This window comes from Seriola aureovittata, chromosome 1, assembly GCF_021018895.1.
Source record: "Seriola aureovittata isolate HTS-2021-v1 ecotype China chromosome 1, ASM2101889v1, whole genome shotgun sequence".
NCBI classification, from domain to species: domain Eukaryota; kingdom Metazoa; phylum Chordata; class Actinopteri; order Carangiformes; family Carangidae; genus Seriola; species Seriola aureovittata.
This window is the reverse complement of record NC_079364.1, coordinates 15,271,693-15,293,951: the sequence shown is the minus strand read 5'-3', so window position 1 is coordinate 15,293,951 and position 22,259 is coordinate 15,271,693. Positions and strand designations below refer to the sequence as shown.

Sequence of the window (22,259 nt, the reverse complement as noted above, 5' to 3'; positions counted from 1 at the left end):
TGCAGCTACTGCGACAACTGCTCCTCGACTTTGTTAATGTCTTTAAAATGCAGTAGGAAGAGTGAGAGTGCAAGATGTTATTTTTTATTATCTAATACCATATTACACATTTCAGTATCCACAAAATGCCATTTAATTTCAAAATGTGCACTAGTTAAGCCAAATAAAGCACACAGGTGTATGATTTCAAACTGTTTTAATTTATGTTTTAACATTACAGAAATACTGAATAGCACCTACCTGGCTCGAGTTTAGGATCTTGTGTACTGATTCAGAAACTAACAGTATTTTCCCTTGATCACAGTCAACAGCAAACAGAAATCCATCAGCTATCTGTCAACAACAGGTGAGGGTCAGGCGGAGAGGAGCACAGATCAAAGCCAAGAGGGTTTTCACAGAGAAAGATCACAGGTTATTAATTTTAAATGATCAAAAAACCATGCAGTCAGAGCTGACCCAAGGCTCCTCATGGCACTAAACAAGATTGTATTTTTGGTGCAAATAAACCCTAACCCTTGATTGATTTTCGGGGGACTTATTGATGTAGGAGCAACAGGGTGACAAGAGTAATTCAGAAATATAGCTCGGCTGTCTTTTTACCTCCACAGTTTGATACAGCTACTGTATTACTATAGCTGCTGTTCTTAACCGCCTGTAATCCCGTGATCCTTGCTTTCCTTGCTAATTACTAAAGCCATCAAAAAAATCCTTTAAAGCTGCGTGAATTGATTTTTGGCCACCTGCGGACAGTGCAACAAGCTGCAAACAAAACACTGACATATTGTCACTTATAAGTTCCTATGGCGAAATTTAGCATTCAGGAGCCCTGTTTGTGTCCGTTTGATGAATTTACTTTCACTTCATCTGTTTTACTCTCGACTAACTCCTGAGAAAAATATCAAGCTTTTTAGCTGCTAAATATTCCATCATGGTCACCAGCTAGTTGCTAACTTTGTCGGTTGTTTGATGTTGGACAGTGGATTCGAATCAAAGCACTGAGCTGAAGGACTATAAACGCTCTGTAGAGCTGAGGGGAACAGCAGAGTCGTCCATTGTTAATATGATATACTGATAATAGCAGCTTTAAAGGTACATTCAGTGATCTAAATGTAAGCATAAATGTCACTGTGAATACAACTATTCAAACCATGAGCTTGGAACGTATCACTTCCAAAGAGAGACCCCCTTCGCTTGTTGGTCATGGCCCAATCATGGCTCTAAATTTCACCATCGAACTACTCTGACCATGAAAAATAACTATATGACTTTCTTCTCCAGTTATGAGACTAACACAGTCATCTGGTCATTATTAAACATGTCTCAAACAACTGAGCCAAAGAGTGGAAGTTTTAGATTTCAAACTCAAAGCTGCATGAACAACAACAGCTTTAACAGCTGACAGATTCCATAGAGGCAGAGGCTCATCACACATCTCATTCACCTGCTTGATAGTCAGTACACACATCTGAATAAGGTAGCTAAGAATCAGATATGACGTATGTAAGAGGAAACAGAACCTCAATCAAGATATGGTCAAATCCTTAAAACTGAGTAATCCGAACTTCGGAGATACACGATTTAAGAGGAAATGTATGCAGTGTATATATAAAATAAATGAATATATAAAAATCAGCCTAGCATAAGATGTGATACATTCAATAACGGCATGTAATAAAAAAAAAAACAGGATCTGATATAACTGTTCTGTGATCCTTGTCAGAGGTCATTATGTAAAAGGCTGATGTTTTGTAGAACAGATGGTAGGAGTAATCATACCTGTGTTCACATTATCAAAGTCAGAAATGTGAGCTTTTCACTGGCTCCATGCATTTAAGCATAGTTTTGTCCTTCCAGCTTCGTAACATAACACAACATCCTCATATTACTAAACATAATAATCCCTGTTTTATGTCATCACAATACTGTCATCAGCCTGTTTTGTTTTTTTTAAACTTTGATTATTGTGTAACAGCATTTCTGGTTTCATCAGATCAAACTGACTATCTCTATAGGATATTCTTATTAGTATGATTTAAATTTCGTGATATTGCATCAGCATTGGAGATGAAATTTTTACACTAACTACTAAAATCCTTTCAATCAACTATTTTATTACAGTAGTGGAGAGAGCTTGACTTGGCTAAAGAAAACACAAGTAAACAAACACAGCACAAGTGAAAGAAATCAGCTTCACCACTTTGACAACACATTAATGTCACATTTAAAAAATAGCTTCAAATAAATAAAACAAACCGCAAAATGAAAAGCACATTCAGCTATTTGACAACACACGTAGCATAAAGAGGTAGACTGCAAATACAGAAAACACTAGCAGCTAGAAAAAAGCTGAAAAACTGAGTTGCAGAAGGACATTAAAAATTGATGGAGTCTTAGATATAGGGCTGCAACTGTTTTCATTAATGAATAAATATTATTTTTTGATTATAATTTCCCACAGATCCTTCAAATGTCTTGTTATGTTTGACCAACAGTCCCAAATCCAAAGATATTCTGTTTACCATCATGTGTGACAAAGAAAGGATCCTCAGATTCGAGAAGCTAGAAACAGCAAACATTTGACACGTCGCTTAAAAAAATGACTAAAACGATTGTTTGTTTATCAAAAATAGTTACTGATTAATTTTCTGCCGATTGATTAATTGTTGCTGTTCTAGTCTTGGCCATAGGACTGGTTTGCTTTCATAACCTTGTGAGCTGTATATTCTCCTCTGAGAAAACCTGTTGAGTGACAGAAGTGCATGTAACAGAAGCAAGAAGCGCTCCTGCATCCTATACATTAATCTGACACCAATGTCGGCCCCGAGCCCCTACTCAAAATCAATTCAATTGAAAAAATGCTGCTAGACCTCGGTTAACTTGCCACTATGATTATTATTGTTGTCAGTAGCAGCTGCAGGAGCAGTTGTTGTTGTTGTAGTTACTGTGAGAAGGAAGAGCACGATGATCAAAGTTATATCAGACAGAAAGTCAAGAAATCAAAAGTGTTGCCTTTCAAAACTTCACATTGTTTTCATGTGACCAAGTGAAATAGTGAATCTTTAGCAGAAACTTTTGTGCCATCACCCCTTTTCACCACATGCCGGCAGTAGAGCGCAACAAACATGAGAGAAACAGGTACTCATATGCTGAGTGCTGAATTTATCCAACAAGTTTAAAATTTACCTGAGGTCTCTTTTTTTTTCTTTTTTTTTAACTCATGGATCAAAGAATTGTAATAAATAATAAATAATATATCGAACTCACTGATTTGTACTATGATATATTTAACCTCCTAAGACCCGAACTCTTGCATGGCGTGCATTTTTAATTTCTCTTTGCTATTTAGGCTGATTGGGACCTGAGAAAAATGATGTCCACATATGAGGACATTAGTTTTAAATTTCGATTACTGAATGGCAGTATAATATCACACACACACACACACACACACACACACACACATTGTAATACTCCTCCAGACTTTGGTCATAAGTACAGCTTCCCTCCACCACAGACCCTTTGCCGTTTGTTCTCATTTACACCAGCAACATCTGGTGCACTAGCTGTCTGACTAGAGCATATGTCACAGGCACATATGAAGATTCATATAACCCTGTAACATGTCTACAGTGGGGTCATGTCACACAACGCGATTTATACACACAACAACAACAATTCAGAAAATGCAGAAGAGATTTGGTTACATGTTCAAATGGGTGACGCAAACGGTTGGGAGTGAACTAATCTTGAAAACAAAGAAAAAGGATGGATCTGCTGAGGAAGACCTGTGATCTACATTTAGCTGTAAGAACGTCTTCATCCTCTAAGTGCAGCCGTGAGATGACAGGACCCATGTAAATGACACATGGACCAGACTGATGTAATAACTCGCACACACAGAGCGCTGAGTTCAGACCAGTACATTAAACTAAATATCTTTAGGTTGGTGACTGCGGATCAGACAAAACAAGACATGGTTATTGTTTAAGCCAAATCAATGTTATTATTCAGAACTTTAGAGAGAATAGCCTAAAATAGCCTCTGTAGTTTTGAAAATGTGATGTAGATTCAGAAGTGAGTTGTCATTGGTCGGCTTTTTGCTTGTTTTCACCCCTTTTTTTTTTTTTTAACAGATGGGGGACTGGCTCTGGTGTCTTCTAATTTAATATAATTCAGCCAGAGTGATGTGAACATGCAACATTACACCTTATTTAACTGAATCCAACCATCTGCTCTTTTTGTAGGATAGAGTGTCAGAGCGCCACATATTGACATGGATGAAACAAAATGAAAACTGTGTGGCCTGTTTTATTTCAGGACACAGAAAACGCTGCATTACAAGTCTTTTATGTAATTAAATCAAATGAATACTCGCAGGTTCCCATTTTTTAATTGTTTTTTGTTTTTATAATTATTAGCGTACAACAACTTGCAATTTGTTTGCACTAGTGTTGTTTGCTTTCATTTCATAGTGTGTGTTTCAGGATTAAGAAGAATATGCTTCTGCTATGTCAGTCTAGTTTTGCTCAGCAGATCAAATCTACATAAGTGGAAATAATATGAGAGAAAAGCATTTAGACATAAAAAAACAGTTTAGCCTTGAATGTTAACTTGACGATGTGATAACCTGTTGTGTTTCCAGAAAAATTCAAAACATTTAAAATGGAAAAAAAAACCTGAACCCTCTGTGGCTGAGACATATCCATCTGAATCATATATGAACTAAACAACCCACTGCCATAAGTAAAAATATCTAAAATTATAACTGTGTGTCAAAGTCAACTGAATATGCTATTTTATTCCTCAAGATATCTCATCACTGGGGGCGTCAGAAAGGCTTTGTCCTACTTTATACTATGACCCCGATGATTGAGCATCTTTATCCACAGTATGTTTAAAAAGATGCTTTGTATGAGGCTCAATATAACTACATGTCTAATTTAACTCTCCTGTCAGCCTCCTGTAACCAAAACACCAAAACAGTTTGTATTCCTGATTTCAAAACAACAACAGCAAAGAAACAAAAACGGACACACAATGTGAAACCTGAGATGAGGCAACAATGCAAAAGGTCAAGTGTCGCAGTCGGACAAAAGTAATATGAGACTACATGTGCTAATGGGCGGATTTGTGTCTGTTGACTGAACCACATCATAACAATCATCAAAATGAATGCTTGATACTCTGCTATGGTGGAAAATACATGTTTGAATGTGATTACAATGTTAAAGTTTTAAACAGTATTATGGGCATTTCAGCTGCATGTTATCAGTATGTCTGATGATTATTGCCTCAGTCTCACTTGGACATATTTGAAGGAATTTCATTCGTACTCTTGAGGCAGAGCTTAGAGTGTAAATTCATCAAGCAGTCATGGGCTGAGCTACATTAATGAAGATACAGCATACTGTTGTTCTATATACAGATTTCAGTACTTTTTTCTGTTGCCTAGGCTTTAATCTGGTAACAATAATAATGATATCTGGTTTAAACGTCTTAACCTGCTCACAGAATGTCAAATATTCCTTTGGCACAAATTCTTTGTCCAGCTTGAAAAATACTGCTTGATTGTTATCATGAACTCTTAATACAGCCGCTCCATCTGTCAGGAGTGAGTCATGAGGAAACTAGAATTACCGCCTCACAGTTGTACGCCTCCGCCAACCAGCCAAGTTGCAGGAAATATGGTCACAATCGATGAGTTACAGCATTGAACATAATGGCCAGAAGTGTTTTTGCAGACCATAATAATGTCAGAGTGACGGTGACCCTTCACCATGTGGTTAGAAAATGTCATCACTTCATAATTTTATCCTTCTAGATATTTGTGTTGAATTGTGTCATAATTAGTGTATGAATTTGTGAGTTGTGACCTAAAATTGATTTGTGCAGTCCCAGTAACTTTGACCTTTGACCTTTGACCACCAAATTCTAATCAGTTCATCCAAGTGAGCGTTTGTGCCAAATTTGAAGAAATTCCCTGAGATATTGTGTTCAAGAGAATGGGACGGACGGACAGAGGGACAACCCCAAAACATAATGCCTCTGGATGCAAAAAAGTCTGAAAGACTAGAGGATTATTTTTGCCGTATCCAGGAGCATGCTGTGTTTGTGACATTTGGGTTTCATTTAGCTCCAAGAGACTTTCTCTGGCAACTCTGATCAGATGATGATTAAACTTTGTTATTGTCTGCCCGAGTTCACGCTGGTGAAAAATCTGTGGCCGCTGAATTTAAGACACTGAATCACAACGTTGATCTGATCAAAAACTAGTCAAAACAAAGTCTTATGACTAAATGTTCTTATCGACAGCTAAAAGTTTGTAGTCTTCTCACTGTTTCCTTTTTTTGTACATGTTTTATTTACAGCAGTCATAATGTGTTCCTTTTAAATGAATAAGTGTTTAGTTAATTTATCAATATATGGCTTCAAATTGTACTTTTCCTGTATTTCTTGCAGTACTTTTCCACAAGTGTCCATTCTCTCAGAGGGCTGTTGCCTTCAGGCAGCCAGACAGAAGAAGCAGCCAGTGGCCGCCTGTCAGGTAACAGTAATCACAGTATCTGTGTGCCTGATTAAATCAGTTTTAACACAAAGTCGAGCACTTCTGCTTTCATTAGGATGATTATTTGAAGGTCTAACCAAAACAATTAGCAGTTATTTTCTCCTTCATCTGATGATTACTTTCTTGATTAATTAACGTTTTGTTTATAAGATGTTTCTTGTTACTATCATACATGATAAAGAAAGGAGCAAATCCTCAGTTTAGAATCATCATCACAAAATAGTTATTGTTTAACATTTTTGCTTGAGAAATAACCGAAAGGATTAATCCATTATTAAAATAGTGAAAGCTGCCAAGGAAGTGGCAGTGGAAAAGAGACCATGTTGTAGAGCTGCTGCTGAGATTGTTCAAATAAATGAAACATTTGGACTTTTGTTGTAACAGCTGTGAGAGTCAGTCAGTGTGGTGCAGGCTTACACTCAAAAAAGTGTTGCTTTATGTAAACGGGTAGTTGGGTTGATTTATGCTGGTTCATAACTCTGGGATGTTTGGGGTCATGTGAGCACACCGTTGGGTTGCTCATGCTGGGTCAATGGGGTTTTAAGGGGTTAACGCCACAAGTTTGTTGGCAAAATGACACGTAGTCTTTATTTTAATTCCTTATGATGACTGACTTGGCCTCTGTTCTGCTAAAATGAGCACTTAGTTTCAGAGTTAATTCATCTGGCCCCTCATAAAATAACTGCTGGCCCCAGTCTGCTACTTTTCCGAATATGTTTTGTTTTTCTTCCAGAATATTTTCAAGAAATATTTGAATCCTCCTTGCGATTTGAAAGACAACACAAAGGCGAAATTAATTCAATATTTCTCCTTGTTTGAGTTTCTTCTTTCGTTGCCTTTTAGAGTCTGCTTTCCTCATAATGTTTAGGTTCCCACAGATGTCCAATTGACTGGTTTCCACGACAACACCCAGAAGAGGCCCCACCTTTTATCATATTAGGGAGGCTTGCACTTGAATGTCAAGAGTGCTCTCCTGCCTGTACATACTTCTTCTTCCAAAATTTCTTTATCGTTTGTCGTTGGGACAAAAATCTTGGTCAAAGGGTCATTTTAAGTTTTGTTTATATATATATTTTTGTCAAAGTGATCCTACAAGGACATTAATGTCAGACCTTTTTCCATATTCAAACAGAGAATAAGTAATGGCCACAGGAAAATAAGGAAGCTAAGACATTGGCTACTGCTCTGTGTTCACACCTAGTGGCTGCTGAGTAAGATTTCACCACAGAATGTGTAGAGTCCTCACTTCAAAGTCTGGATATGTGGTTTTTGATGATGTGTCTTTGATCAGTGTCATCTCTGGGGTTATTTGCCAACGTAAAGGTGTAGTTCTGTAGCTAAGAGAGTAAAAAAAAAATTTTTCCTGGATTTGATTCGCTTCTCTATCTTTGGAATAGTGTCCAACAGCATAAAATCCACTTAGGAATGGGTTGTGGTTGTAAGGCAGAAGAAAATTGCACTTTGAAATCTCATCCACAGCAAAGCTCCATCTGTCTCCTCTACATCCACATGTACTTTAAGAGGCTGCAGTTGACTTTTCTTTACTATAGAGGCTACTGACACAATACTTGAGTTTGAAGGCTTATCAGACATGAAAACTCTGTGCAACAGCCTATAATACTACAAGACAAAATTTTACCACCTGGGCGATGGCAACAATGGCATTGAATTCATCAGTCATCATGACCTTCACTAGATTATCAGTAGAAAGAAGACGTGTCATGTTACAAAACAATTACCAGGAATGTGCACTTGCATCAATTTGACTGGCTAACACAGCGCCATGATGGATTGTTTCTGACAAATGTTCAGCCAGGTTCAGCTTCTTCACCAGATGACCCTGTGGGGCTGCATTTCTTTCATGTAGTGCTGTTGTCTCTCTGAGCACAGCTTTAATTGAATCTCAATGGAAATAGTTTGATACTAAGCTTTTTTTTTTTTTTTTGCTTGTCTTTTTTGCTTTGCTTGTTTTGAAATTTTTGGTACAAGAAGTTGTTTATTTTAGCATGTTTTTCATAATCATAATATGAGTTGTTTTTCTAATGGACAAAGGTATCATTTTTGAAACCACTGACAAACAACCTATTATACCTATTATACCTTTCAGGTATAAGGACTTGTTGAACAATCCATAATCATGCATTTGGAAAACAACACACACATTCAGACTCAGACCTTCAGAGCTCTGCTGAGCTGTGCAGTCGACATGTTGTTGTTGTTGTAAAAGTGGCCTTTTGAGGTCAGATATCACCACTCAGAGTCAAGCTGTGTCTGGTCTGTTTTATTTCACTGATAAGCCAAATGTAAATACATCCTATCCAGCTGCTCTATCCAACTTTAGAAAAAATATATGTATGTGCTTAATTTTCTTGTCTCACTTAAACTTTCTGTTTTGGCCGCTAGTGTCTGCTCCAAATTATCTTGATTAAGCTAGTGAAGTTGCACTGCTTGATTCATGAGAATCATACACCATAATAAATCTATCTATAGGTATGTATTATGTCAATTTTATTGACACAACAATACCTCCCCAAACAATGTCTCTTCTCCAAAGATGGGGAGTCTTTTTGTGTGACTGATCTCTGTTGTAGGTTGTTTTCTAAATACTAAACAGTAGGTATATATACACTCAGTACAGAATACAGTGAAAAGCTAATAAAAACGTTTATGGCATATGAATTAAATGCATACTTTTGTTTGACTACAGAATCAGGATTTCTGTATCTGTTCCTCAGATCAATATCTGAAGCTGCAAAGATTAAGAACTGCAGATTTGTGTCACATGAGTGAACTAATTATACTTCCAGACATGGACTGTCATGAATTTTTACTGAGCACAGAGGTGTGGTTTACTATGCTGACAGAAATCAGTGTTTAATTTTGTTTGAGAGATGTCTGACACAAAGTTATTTCTTACATCAACCAGTGAAAAAGCAGCCGATTTCCATTTAGCTGCTTCAGTTTCAGGGTCCTGGCTTTGTGCATCCTGGCTCACTGTTTAGGGAGTGAGTGCATAAACGATACCAGAGCCCTGGAACTGCATCACCAAAGTGCAATACAACCATTATTGATGTTTTAAATTACATCTGAGCTTTTCCTGCTATGACGTCAAATTGTCTGCTCTGAGCACGGCATATTGTAAGGTTTTTTTGTTTTTAGTTTTTTTTTTGCTTGGGATTGCTTTAGCAGGTTTGCAACTGTATTGGATGGATGGGTGGATGGACGATTATAAATGTACTGTTCAGCAGTCAAGACAAAATAGTAATATCAAGATTCAAAACTTTTCATCTTCACTGTCAGAGATTGATATTTCCCCAGCCAGACATGTACTTTGTCCCCCTATTTAGCATTTATGACCAGTATACATTTAATAAATGGTTAATAATATATTAATGAATAGGTTTTTAATAAAAAAGTACAATGTAGTTGCAATTAGGTAAAGTGATATCTGCTTACAACTGTCTGTGTGCGTCAAAAGGAGAAATTGTGTGACCCACAAAAGTACTGCAACACAATCCATTCCCATTGTTTGTGAAACCAAACTTTCCCATTAGGTGATAAGCAGGGTGGCGGGGGGTTACAACAATTGTTCTGGAGAAAAGACCATGTGATTTTTGCCTTGAGCAGAATCCATTCACTTTTATGGAGAGGAAGATAATTCAGTGAATTCCAGAAACACCCAGATATCATGAGTTTTTCTGTAACTGATACACTAAGCACACCCATGAAATCCTCTGTCTGTGTGTTGTTGGAGGAGATAACTGAGCCAACATACCGAGCTGCAGAACAGCCACAGCTATCCTTTCTTCTCATGTGTGGCACCTTTTTACACAGACCACCTGAAACTGTTGAATACTTGTAAGATGTAAAGTGGTCTTTCTTTCCACTAAACCCTGAAATACTTCAATTCAAACTGAACACAGTGCCACCAAGTGAAGCCAGGCAAAGAGCCATGGAAAGCCAAGTGAGAAAAGTTTGACCAATGAGGAGTGTAACGAGAGCTGCTGCAGCATACTGAATGCCCACCGGGCAGACCTCTCTGCCTTTCCAGGATCTTTTTTGTTAAAGCTTTTTTTGTGTGTTAGCCATGCTAGCTGCATGGCTCTAGTGATGGTATGCAGGACAGGATACTGATCAGTCGGTGGGTTTGGTCCGCAACTTTGGTCCATCTAACATCGTATCTCGACAACCGTTGGATTTCCAAGAAGGTTTTGTACAGACATTCATGGTCTCTTCAGGAAGTCTCTACATGACCTTTTCCCTAGCACCACCAGCACTGCAGCAATGATGACAAGAGTCAGTTACTTCTAGTTTGACTTGACTTTTTAAGATTTGTTTTGTCTTAATATTGGATTAATATACTAATAACTTAATGAGGATTTGTTTCTAATTAATGTATTTGGCAAGTTGCAAAAATGTTGATATTGAATGCATCAGTAAAAATCCGCCATAATAATCTAATCTTGCAGTATACCACTAGCAGTGAGTACAGAATTATTAAACTTTTTTTATGCTTTCGTGTAGGCACTGGTTTGATACAGAGAACATCTGTCGCGCCTTGAGATGCAGCGTCTTCATTAACATTTATCCGAAATCTTGACCTAAGTGCTTTTGATGCCTCATTTGCAGGATGCAAGCTCTGGTCTCTTGTGTCACAGTCCTGCTACTTCCTCCATCCAGTCTGACGTCCTCCCAGCAACTTGGGCTGAGTTCATAAATATAGCACTTCATTCTTTTAAGAAAATGTCTCTCAACATCATCTCGCCAATGATTATGTTTGCCATAAAAACTTGTGTAGTTTTTCAGGGTACTTGGCATGTAGGTTGTTGGAGAACATATCACAGTTTTTCTGTGGATTCAGGCTGTCTCAGTGTCTTCTGTCTCTTTATATAATCCCAGACTGAGTCCATGATGTTGAGATCAGGGGTCTGTGGGGGCCTGTTCCTCTGTTGCAGGCCCTTTGTTCTTCTCGTCACTGAAGATGGTTCTTTATGACTCCAGCTGTGTTTGGAGTCGTTGTCATGCATGTGTCTGTGTCCCTGTGGGATGATCATGGTGACTTATTGATTTCTATTTATTAATTATTACCTGTGAAAAACAGATCCTCTGCAAATGACTTTGTGTGGTTTCTTCAGATGGCTGTTAGATATCTATGACACCAGTTATAATGTTTTTTGATGAGGTTAAGTAAATAAAGAGTGGCATGAGACTGTCCTACACTCCACTGTCACTCCACTAGTTGGGATTTCTGAATTGAATTTCTCTCTACAACTGTTTTTGTGTTTACAACCAATTGTAGCACTATGAATGTCTTCCTGGAGAGAGTGTCTGAAAATATGCATCATATATCGTCTTCCACCGTCTGTGACATCCGGCTTTTAACTCTACCATCCATTGTGGCCATTTGGAACAACTATAAACACATTTGATTTCCGACGTGGCCAGACAACATGTCTTATGAACTAGATCTGAGAGAACATAAACCGGCCCCTTAGCCCCTCTTAAGAAGGTTATTGGAGGGTAATGAGGCTGTTGGTGACAGATCTGGGCTACATCTTTTCCTACAGGAGGCTACAGGCCTTGAGTGGCTTGAAGAGAGGCTGTACAGTATCCCACAGGCGAGGTCATGGGGTCAGCACCCTGCCTTACAGGATTAACACACCTGCCAGCAGCACAATGAGGTCTAATGAGCGCACACTGGCGGCCCCGGTCTGTTAGCAGCAGGCCAAGTGCTTTCTGAGTGGCTCACACCTCAGTGCTGGTATTGAAGTCCTGGCTCTCGAGTCAATACCTTCATTAGTGACTTCATGGCAGATCACTCTCTGAAGCCGAACAAAGGCTGCCAGGAGCACAGAGTGACACATTCCAGGGATTAGAGCGCTCTGGCAGGTTTGCCATTATTAAAAAAAAAAAAAAAAAAAGTTTTTTTCTTTCTTGAAATGCAAGGAATTTGCTTTGACAACAGGAAAAATAATACATTTCAGTGTAATTAATTTGATGAGGTGATTTTTCTTCCACTCAGAAGTTCGATGTAGTGGAGTTGACATGTTTCACCATATCGGATCATATCATCGTACCATTTCGAACATGTTTGGGACAGTTAGTAGAGTTGAAAGTTCACATAAAAATGGGAGATTGTCCTACCTGCAACACTATAGCTAAAGTGATGAGTCAATTGATCAGTTAATAGAAAGTTAATTGGCAACTACTTTGAGAATCAATTAATCATGCAAGTCATTTGGATCTCTCTTCACCAAATATTTTTTAGCTATCTGTTCTTCACCAGTGTCTGATGTTGTATCTGGTTATTTATCAATAAATCTGTGACTTGTGAGTCACCATCAATACTTTTTACAGAAAACAGCGTTGCCATCTTTTGACAGTAGTTTTAATGCCACCGCAAAGGCATCAGCGGTGGCCTGAGGCACTTTATACCTTGAGGGAATTTCTTCAAATTTAGCACAAATGTTCACTTGGACCTCAGGATGAACTGTGACCACACTAAGACAAAATTTGTTTGGCCATAACTTGATTTGATGATGTGCAAATTATGATGAAATACACTTTCTTAAATTCCTTCAAAGTCTTCACTACATCGATTACGAGTCTGGACCAACATGGATGTAACCTGCAATTTGACTGGTTGGTGGAGGCATACAACCATGAGGTGGTAAATCTCAAGATACCATGTTTTATCCTATGACTGGGCTCTGGGGTGATGTACATGCACCTCACTGTGTGTGCATTCTCAAAGTTGGAAATGTTGAAAGTTTTTGTGACCATCTACTGTGAGAACATTTATTTTAAGGTAAACACAAGAAACTTGTGCTACAGAAAATGGACCAGACTCAGTGAATAGCTCCCTAAGCTTAACATCCTAAGTCCTATGATAACTATTAATTTAGCTATACAGACTAATGAGCAGCGATAACTAACATGTCTTTGGGGTCATCAGGTGGGAACCTCCTTTCACCAGTGTTTCGTGTAGTTGGTCCCACGACACCTCCAGGAGGCTAGACAGTGATCACTGGCGTCCCAGAGTCACTCCCCTAATGCCAGCCATCACTGCTCCTCACACCACAACTATTTTCTCCTTTATCTTGCCTATGCTGCCAAAAACAACACTATCATCAACTAGGACAAAACACACTAGCAGATTCAACAAACAAAAACTCTCCTAAACAGTTCTGTTCTGTTGTGTAGGACTAGATTTTTTTTTTTTCCCCAGAAAGTGGCGGCCATTTTGAATGAGGGAGGTAGAGTCAGGGAGAGATGCCTTGTTAGGCTAAACTCTCCCTCGCCGGATTAGACTGTGCTCTACCTCCCCTCTAATCTGATTACTACAAATAACAGTATTAAGTTAATAGTTAGATTTTTTTTGTTATGTTTATGTTACGTATGCATGGTAGTGTCCATGAATTCTTTTCTTAGTGCTACAGAATAAGTGAAAGAAAAAAGTATTGAAAAGGTTGTTTTTTTTTTTAAGTCTTACATTTAACTTGGTGAACCCTGCAGAAACCATAGTATTTATGTGAACATGCCACCTGCTGACATGTGAAAGTCTCGACCTCTGAGGAGGTTATTCTTCAGGATGTCATTTCCTCCTTTAGACGGAGTTGATGCATGGAAAGATTCACCTCTCTCTGGAGTTAACTAAGGTGACATAATGATTTAGTGGCTGAGCAGAGACCTCTGGTCCCACAGGAAACCCTCCGCTCTGTCCGAGGGCCAGAGCCAGAGTCAGTGGGCCCTGCTGCTTAAAGTGTGCTTCCTCCCTCAGCTTCTGCTTCCCTACTGTTCACCTTCATGACCCTCCTGGCAGAAAGAGTCAGATGGCAGCGATGCTTCAGTAACTTTAACCTCTGATAACATGACCTGTGAACCTTGTGATGACCCCCGAACAAAGACTGTGACATTTTCTTTATTAGGGCCTGACATGTTTTTGTTAGCATGCACAGGGATGTGGGTTGTACGAGTTTCTGTACATGCTCGGAAGATGTAATAAAAGACAAAATTTTGGGTGTTCTTTTGTGATAATGGTCCGCAGGAAGCTCTGACTGCATATCATAGAGAAAAATAGTCAAACTTATTACTGACATTCCTGAAAACCTTTTGTCTCTTTAATCAGGCCAGCTGAGTGAAAAGCTTTGAAGGACACTTCACATTCCTGAAAGTCCTCTCAAGTGGCTCCAGAGTTGTGGTGACACTTCACATAATCAAAACTTGACATTTATGGAACCTCATTCAGCAATGTGAGAAAACCCTCTGCACAGACTGCGCTTTGGAAACAAAAGTCAAGGAATGAGCTGTTCTGTTTTCCTCTGAGAATACTTTAGTAGTATTGCAGTGTCGCTGGTCACATGTGAGATAAAGGTTTCTTTTTTTCTTTCTTTTTTTCTATCAGGTCAGGTTAATTTATGTTCCTCAGTGTAAAAAAAAAGTGGCCAATGAAAAGAGAGCCACATGAGAGGCGAGCACAGAGGAGACTGCTGCGGTGTGTGCCGAGAGGCGGGAAGGCTGCCATTCACAGAGCATGTAATACAGTACTTCCCCTTGTTTGAGAATGATGCTGCCCTAAATTCAGACAACAAAGACACTTACGGTGGCGTGTGTGTGTGTGTGTGTGTGTGTGTGTGTGTGTACGTACTTCTATCATTGTGTGGACCAATTTGAGTTTTAGAACTTGACAGTGAGGACATCGATGTGCCAGTGATGATGCTCCTAACTCATTCAAAGGGATTGTTTGAGGGTTAAGACTTGTTTTTACACTAGGTTCGATTTGCATTGTATCATGCAGTTAAAGTTGTGGGTGGTTGCGAGGGAATGCGTTAGGTCAATGAGGATGCCCACATGAATAGAGGAAGTGTGGTACTACTGTGAGAAACCTCACTTTTGTGTTGATAGTGAAGTAACTCCACAGCAGACTGAATCATTATAATCCTTCTCTATTTTAGTTGTGAAAGCATGATTATTATAATCAAACCGCAATCTGCTCTCCAAAATGTTTCTTTGCCTTTTCGCCCTATTGGGTCTGAATGAAGAAATTTCAGTCACAATGTGGTGAAATGCATTGCATTTAATGAATTTTTTATTTACATGATGCTCCCCTTTTAGAGATCCAATCATTTCTTCTCATTTTGTCCCCCTCACTTTTATTGCTCCAGGTTGATTTCCTTACCAGAGTCTCTTAAGGAGCAGGAGAGGAGCGGCGCAGCCAGTGGTACAATTATGTCCTGAGTTTTGCGTATCGGTTCGGATATATCTCCATCACCTCATTGGCAAAGTCTGATGGTGCTGTATGCAGCCTGACAGGAACACCTGCAGACACTAATGAGGGCTGAGAAAATACTCAATTCTCAATCAAAACCGTTTGTCTGTTAATATTTTTATTTACAGTTAATGTTCTCCTGTTAAGTACACTATATTGAACATCAAAGATAAGATAGTAAAGAAAGCTCTTTCTTGTAAATATGCAGATACAACATTATCTATCATAAAGTGTCAGGTATATTTAAAGGAAAGTAAAGATGATTTTAAGTAGAGTTAGTGCATTAACAAAACCAACAACCATTATTCAAAAAACCACAATAATCGATTTCACAAGAAATTGTTTATTTAATGTATGTAAGTGCAGGAAATAAAGAGCATAGCCCTTGGTCCCTTTTCAAAAACACTTGGACAGAAAAGTAGTTTAAACATTTTGTCTACTGTGTCTCAAGGTGCCTTCTTCATTAAACCATATTCATCCACAATACTTATAGTTGTTACGACTGTGCTGACCTGTATGTTAGAGTTTGTTTTTAAGACTCTCAAATACTGGAGAGCATATGAGCTGCCTTATGACATAAAACCCGTGTCAAGGTTTCTGGGGTCAGACTCAGATCAGTAACGCCTTCATCCCGCGGACAGTAAAACAGGAACAGGGTACAGCAAAACCGTGCTTGTTGAAACTGATTAGATTTACCTTTTTGTTGGACCCGTCAAGAGCAAAAAAAAAAAAAAAAAACCTTGGCTTTGGCAGTAGGTGGTTACAAGCTGCTGACAGGAAGGAGAGATGGTAGTGCTGTAATTCCTGCTGTGTCGAGCTTTTGAGTTTCTGTATAGGTCACATCTGCTGCTCTGGCAGTGGAATAACTCTCAGCTGGTTGTTGAGTCTGCAAGTTAGGGATAATATCTGTGTCCTTTATGAACGATGATACACATAAGAGAGAGTCGAAGGAAGAGGCTGCAGAGTACTCTACAGTTCAACGCACAATATGTCCGGCTACGATGCTCCTGAATCAAAGTGACATGCGGATGTGTCAAAAACTCACATCCCTCAACCTCTTCCCTGTCAGACATGTTGTCTGCACTGAGATCATTTTTTGGCCCTTTTTAAACAAAGCTCTCTCCAGGGTTTAAGCTGCAAAGCAAGACAAAAGCAACTTAGTGCACACAGACACAGATCACAGCCACTAAAAATCAGCCGCTGTAGACACATTAGTTAACTCGAACAGCCTGGAGCGTGCTCTCAAAGCAGTTCTCTGCTGCACGGCACAATAAAGCTGTTCTGTTTTTAATCACAAAAAAACCCTAACAAGGCCCCAGTTCAGTCCCATCTGGACTGTTTTCATGGCATTTCAATACCTTTTTTTAGTTTGAATAAAATACAAAGAGCTTTCCCTCACTACACTCTCCAGTCATTTGACAATATAAGGACATTCAGATCTTGTGGACACGGAGTGCGTCCTTTCACCCGTAGTTTAAGACTTTAATACGCACCTCTACTAAGAAGGAAGCAAACTGTTAGTGCAGTTGATGCGTGTCTCTCTGCGTGAATTATATTTATTTTAACATCTTCAGCAGCATTTCAAACAACTGTGGTGCGCGAGTGCTCAGTCTCCTAATATGCACTCTGCTTTGTATTTTCAGATTTTTGTCTAATATGGACAAAGTTGTTGAAGATTATAAAGTATAAAACATCGTGACAGAACACAAAAATCCACTAATGCGAGTGTTTTTTTTGCTCCAGATGTTTTTCCAATAATTAATAAAAGTGATAAATAGAAAATCTCTGAAAGATTAAAGGATTTACAGAGTGAGCAAAATGTCATTGTGATATAAACAGTTCCTTGTGTAACACGGCGCACTGGGAACTTTTGGGGCTTTACACGAAATGATCCGCCAATATTCACGCACATAGTTGTGTAACATTTTCTCGGCCGCTGTGCCACTCGGTCACTGTATATGCTGAGAAAACCCTTGATTCAGCTTTTATTCTTCCTTTGGTTTTGAAAAAGTCAGTACATCTATTAAGTAGGTATACAACTCTGAGGGGTTGTAATGTATACTTTTGTGTTGTCTTATGTATCACCGTGTATTCAGTTATAAAGCAGCACATGGGTGGATTTATCAAGGGAGGAAATTCAATGCTGCTTCATTTCTCTCTCTCTCTCCAGGGCTGAGCCTTGAAACTTTTTCTAACAGTAAATGAACTCAAGATTGAGCAGTAGCAACAAATTTTCTTTCACTGCAGATGGTAGGTGTTCAGCGGCTGTGTGAGGGCAGCAGGGACGTCATCTACCGCACTTCACCATAGCGTCTAGACTCTAGAGCACAAGTGTTTATGTAAAAGGCCTTGGTGTGTGTGTGTGTGTGTGTGTGTGTGTGTGTGTGTGTGTGTGTGTGTGTGTGTGTGTGTGTGTGTGTGTGTGTGTGTGTGTGTGTGTGTGCGTGCTAGTAGCTTAAAGCGAGTCTACCATGTTTTATGACACAAAACTGAAATCCCACTGAACATAGAGTATGTAGGTCTCCAACTAATTCATAGTTATTTAGAATGAACTTGCTTCTGTAAAACTTTGGTACGCAATAATACTAGAGCCTGAAATATATGGAAGCTAATAAATCTCATACATTATAAAAAAATAAAAAATAAAATCCTGCCAGACATCTTTGACGGCATGTATTACACCGTACAGTATGAGTATGCAGCCACAATACGTAAAGGCAGGATTTGAAGTTATCAATAGGGATGTATTGGTCCAACTTTTTCTCTCCCAATAATGATACGTCAACTATAAGAGTATCTGATACTGAGTTCTGATCCCATACCTCTCGTGCACCACACTGTGTGCAACTCGCTGGCATCATTTTTATGTAAAGTAACTGGAGGTCAGGAAGGAATGTGGCCCTAAGAAATGAGTCGGAGGCAGGTGTGGTTGGGGTTAGGAGGGGCAGCTGTGTCTTCTGTTTACTGTGCTGTTAACCACAATGATTAATCTCACAGAGAAGATATTAACAGTTTGTTGCACACAGAGATGTGATGAACTATGTAAGAACTTCAAATAAACACCATGTATATTGTATAGGGCACATGAGCTCAGTGGATGTCAGGGAGTAAAGCGTAGAGGAGGGAAAAACTTAAGGGAGAAGAAATTCCTCTTGGCCTCACAGAATTACAGTAAGTATTCTTACTGTAAAGTTATTGTGGATTGATAAAGTTGGGGACTGTGTGCTGCTGTCTCAAAACTTTGATTTTTTTTGTAAACAAAGCTACATGTCAATGTGTGAAATGTCACTTCTTATCATTCATGTGTTCATTTCAGCTTAGTGAGTCGCAGATCCTTGTTTTGACTTCAGATATTATTATGACTTCATGATTCACAGCAAAGAGATTTTCTTTATCGCTTAGTGTCTGGGTCACAGTAAAAACGGAGAGGTTGACAATCCACAGAATAATCCCAAAAAACGTGTTTTGGCTGTGTCACCCTGCTGTCTCTGAAGAAGTTGAGGAAATGATCTGATTTTGGCATATTTCATACAATGATGTCATCATCTCTTAAGTTGCAGCCTGCAGTCCTGTATGAGACATTCACAAGAGAATAGAGACACATGAACTCAAAACCAGTGTTTTTTATTTATATATATCAAAACAACAGCTTTTAATAAAAAAAACTGTATTTGTTCTTAAACTGGTTTAAGAAGGATGTAAAAAATAATAATATGGGAGATTATAATGATGCCATACAAATATAAAAAACACCATGAAGTAAGATGGGTTCAGTTTCAATTCACTGTCATCCATGTGGAATTATTACACTGAATTTTCGTTTACTTCAGAGTAATTATGATCCCTGAGACTGTAGAGGTTCTTATTTTCTCTCTAGTTCAAGAACAGATAAGCTGGTAAAACTCTAAACCAGAGACTCCCACACAGGGTGGCTGTCTGAGTCCTGACTGTGCAGAGAACTTAAGCCAGTGTCTGAGTCGTCGTCGTTCACGCTGTGAGCTTTTGACAGACCCCTGGCCTGCTCCACCCACTCGCTTTTCCTCTCCAAAGTGCTCATCATCCCCGTCTTATCATCCTTCTCGTGGCTACATCTTTCCTCACTGGCTGTCCCTTCCTCTATGTCCAAAGTGTTCACTTCCTCCAGCAAATCCCTCATCTCCTTCTCCCTCGCCCTGCAAATCTCCTGGGTCAGCTCTAAATCGCTCCTAATAGCTTCTAAATCCGTGTTGAGGCGCAGACCGATGTATAAACTCGCATCTAGCTGCGTTTTGATCCTCTCTTCTTCCAAAAACAGCTCGTTTTCTGATGTTGTCTCTGCCTCGGTGCTGGGGACAGATTGTGCGCCCTCTGTCCTCCGCTGCATCCAGCGGTGGTTCAGCTCCTCCTGGATCTGCACCGTGAGGATCTCTATGAGAGCGTCCTGCTCCCACAGCTCCTCTTGTAGTCGAACCACCTCCTCACACCGCCGGACATACTCTTCAAACTTGGCAAGTGTCTCAGTTGAACAGAGTTTGTCTTCCTCTCGGCTGGAAGCTGCAGCAGCATCCACCAAATACGTGTCCTGAACATAATTAATCCCGTGTCTTTTGATTCTGTCAAAATGCACCTTTGCCTCACACCTTTCGATCTCCGCGTCCAGCTCTGTAATCCTCTGGATCTGCTGGCGGATTGTGTGATCCTGAGAAACCACAACATGAACCAAAGTTTCAATCTTCTCCGCAGAGGACGCGTCTCTGTGCGCCGCGCGCACCCTCCTTTTGTTGATCTTCTCCAACTTTCTGAAAGCTTTCCTCACAATCCGACGCTGTTTTTCAGGTGAGATGCCCCCCATGGGAGACCGCGCAGTGCCCTTGGTGACACAGGGGCTCTGTTTGCTGAGCACCACGCGCGCCTCCGCGCTCCGGGCTCCGTGGTTCGCCAAAGACGCTTCGCTTTTCACCAGCACAAACTTCACGTTCCCCTGCTCCTCTCCCCACGCGACCCAAAGCCGTAAAATCTTTGTTTTGTTCGGCAAAATCCTCTCGAAACCTCTCCATTTCTCCACGATGCAGTACGACTGCGCTGCAGAAAGTCCGTGCTGTGAGTTTTGGTCTTCCAGAAGCACTTTAATAACATCAGCGCAGGTTGTGCGCTTTGACAAGCCGTGGATGAGCTTCTCCTCTCTGCAGACCCACACCGATATCTTACTCTCCTCCGACTCCATCATCGATTAATGTTAAACTGTGTCTCTTCTGAATAAAGAAAGAAAACAGCAGTTCTTGAAACGGATGTCTGGAGAAAACGCAGCGGTGTCCGGACTCATTTCCTCAGTGTGCATGCGCGCTGCGTCCCAGACACATCTGAGAAGTTGCGGACGGGGCTGGAGGTTTGGAGCCCCATGTGTCCTCTTGTGCACTTTCCTGATGCTGAGTCAAGGAAACACTGCTCTGGTCACATGACCACTAGCAAGTGTCGGTAAAGAGGACTTCATATTGTGATGTGTGGCTTTGTGTTGAGATGAGCCACAGGCTGAAGCCCAGATGATTTCAGTTGTAAATGCACAGGATTAAAAACCAGTTTGCCAACAGTTGTGTCCAGTATCCTGGAGCTGTGCTGTGTTATGGCAGCAATCTCTGCTCCTTGATGTAACCTCAGGGTTTATGTGATAAATGTCATGAGTATTTCCCAGACTCAAACCAGTGTTTAAACCACCATGAGATAATTTACAGGATCAAAAATTACAGTTGGATTCTTCATTCAAAATTTTACAGAGCTGACATGGCACTGCTACTTATCACGTCTTAATAGTCCTTGTAGCAATGTTTATTTAAGCTGGATTGTGCATTATATAGAATATTTATTGATTGACCACATAGGGACAGAAAGACACCAAGCCTGGACAAACCCGTATGCTGTTGTTTGGTCTTCCAGCTCCCATAAAAATCCTTACAAAACTTTATAGGTTTTATTTCGTCTGATTCTGCTCTAGTCCACTGACCATGTAGTGCGGTCGGGTTTGAACCAGTAAACGCAGCGGTTTTATATATTTACCTTTTTTCACTTTGTTCTATGACTGCAGGGCTTTTTGCGCAGTCCATGTTTGCATCTGTAAAAGGAGGTTGTTTTGGAACTAAATCTTTTCGTAGTGTTGTCAAGTGGAAATGGTTACAGCTGGTTCGCCCTGCTGTCTCTCGCCCTCTTAGTTAGGAGAAAATATTGTACTTGATCCTGGACTTGTTATTTTTATGTGCAGTGAGAGATGATTACCAGCCAGGGACTGAACTCATCCTGTGAAACCAATTTGGCTAAGACATCTACAGGAGCTCAAATAGTGATGTTTTTTTTTTGGATCTGATGCCGCACCAAGCTGTTGCTTCTGAAATATCAGCAGTGACACAAAAGTTGAAACAAAGATCAATCTGAGCAGAGCAGTGGTGACCTTTCTTT

General features: G+C 39.8%; 1 protein-coding gene and 1 long non-coding RNA gene across 2 annotated transcripts in view; one reads left to right on the top strand and one right to left on the bottom strand.

Annotated features, from left to right (window-relative positions):
* LOC130166090 (uncharacterized) overlaps positions 1 to 22,259 on the top strand; it is a 36,887-nt gene that overhangs the window by 3,525 nt on the left and 11,103 nt on the right. The window contains exon 3 of the long non-coding RNA XR_008827101.1: positions 6,460 to 6,544. This is a non-coding gene — a long non-coding RNA (uncharacterized LOC130166090). The remainder of the gene's footprint in view (positions 1 to 6,459; positions 6,545 to 22,259) is intronic.
* rassf10b (Ras association domain family member 10b) lies at positions 19,523 to 21,205 on the bottom strand. Its single transcript, XM_056371422.1, has one exon. It carries the CDS (start codon positions 21,037 to 21,039, stop codon positions 19,738 to 19,740), a length of 1,302 nt encoding a protein of 433 aa, XP_056227397.1. The 5' UTR covers positions 21,040 to 21,205; the 3' UTR covers positions 19,523 to 19,737.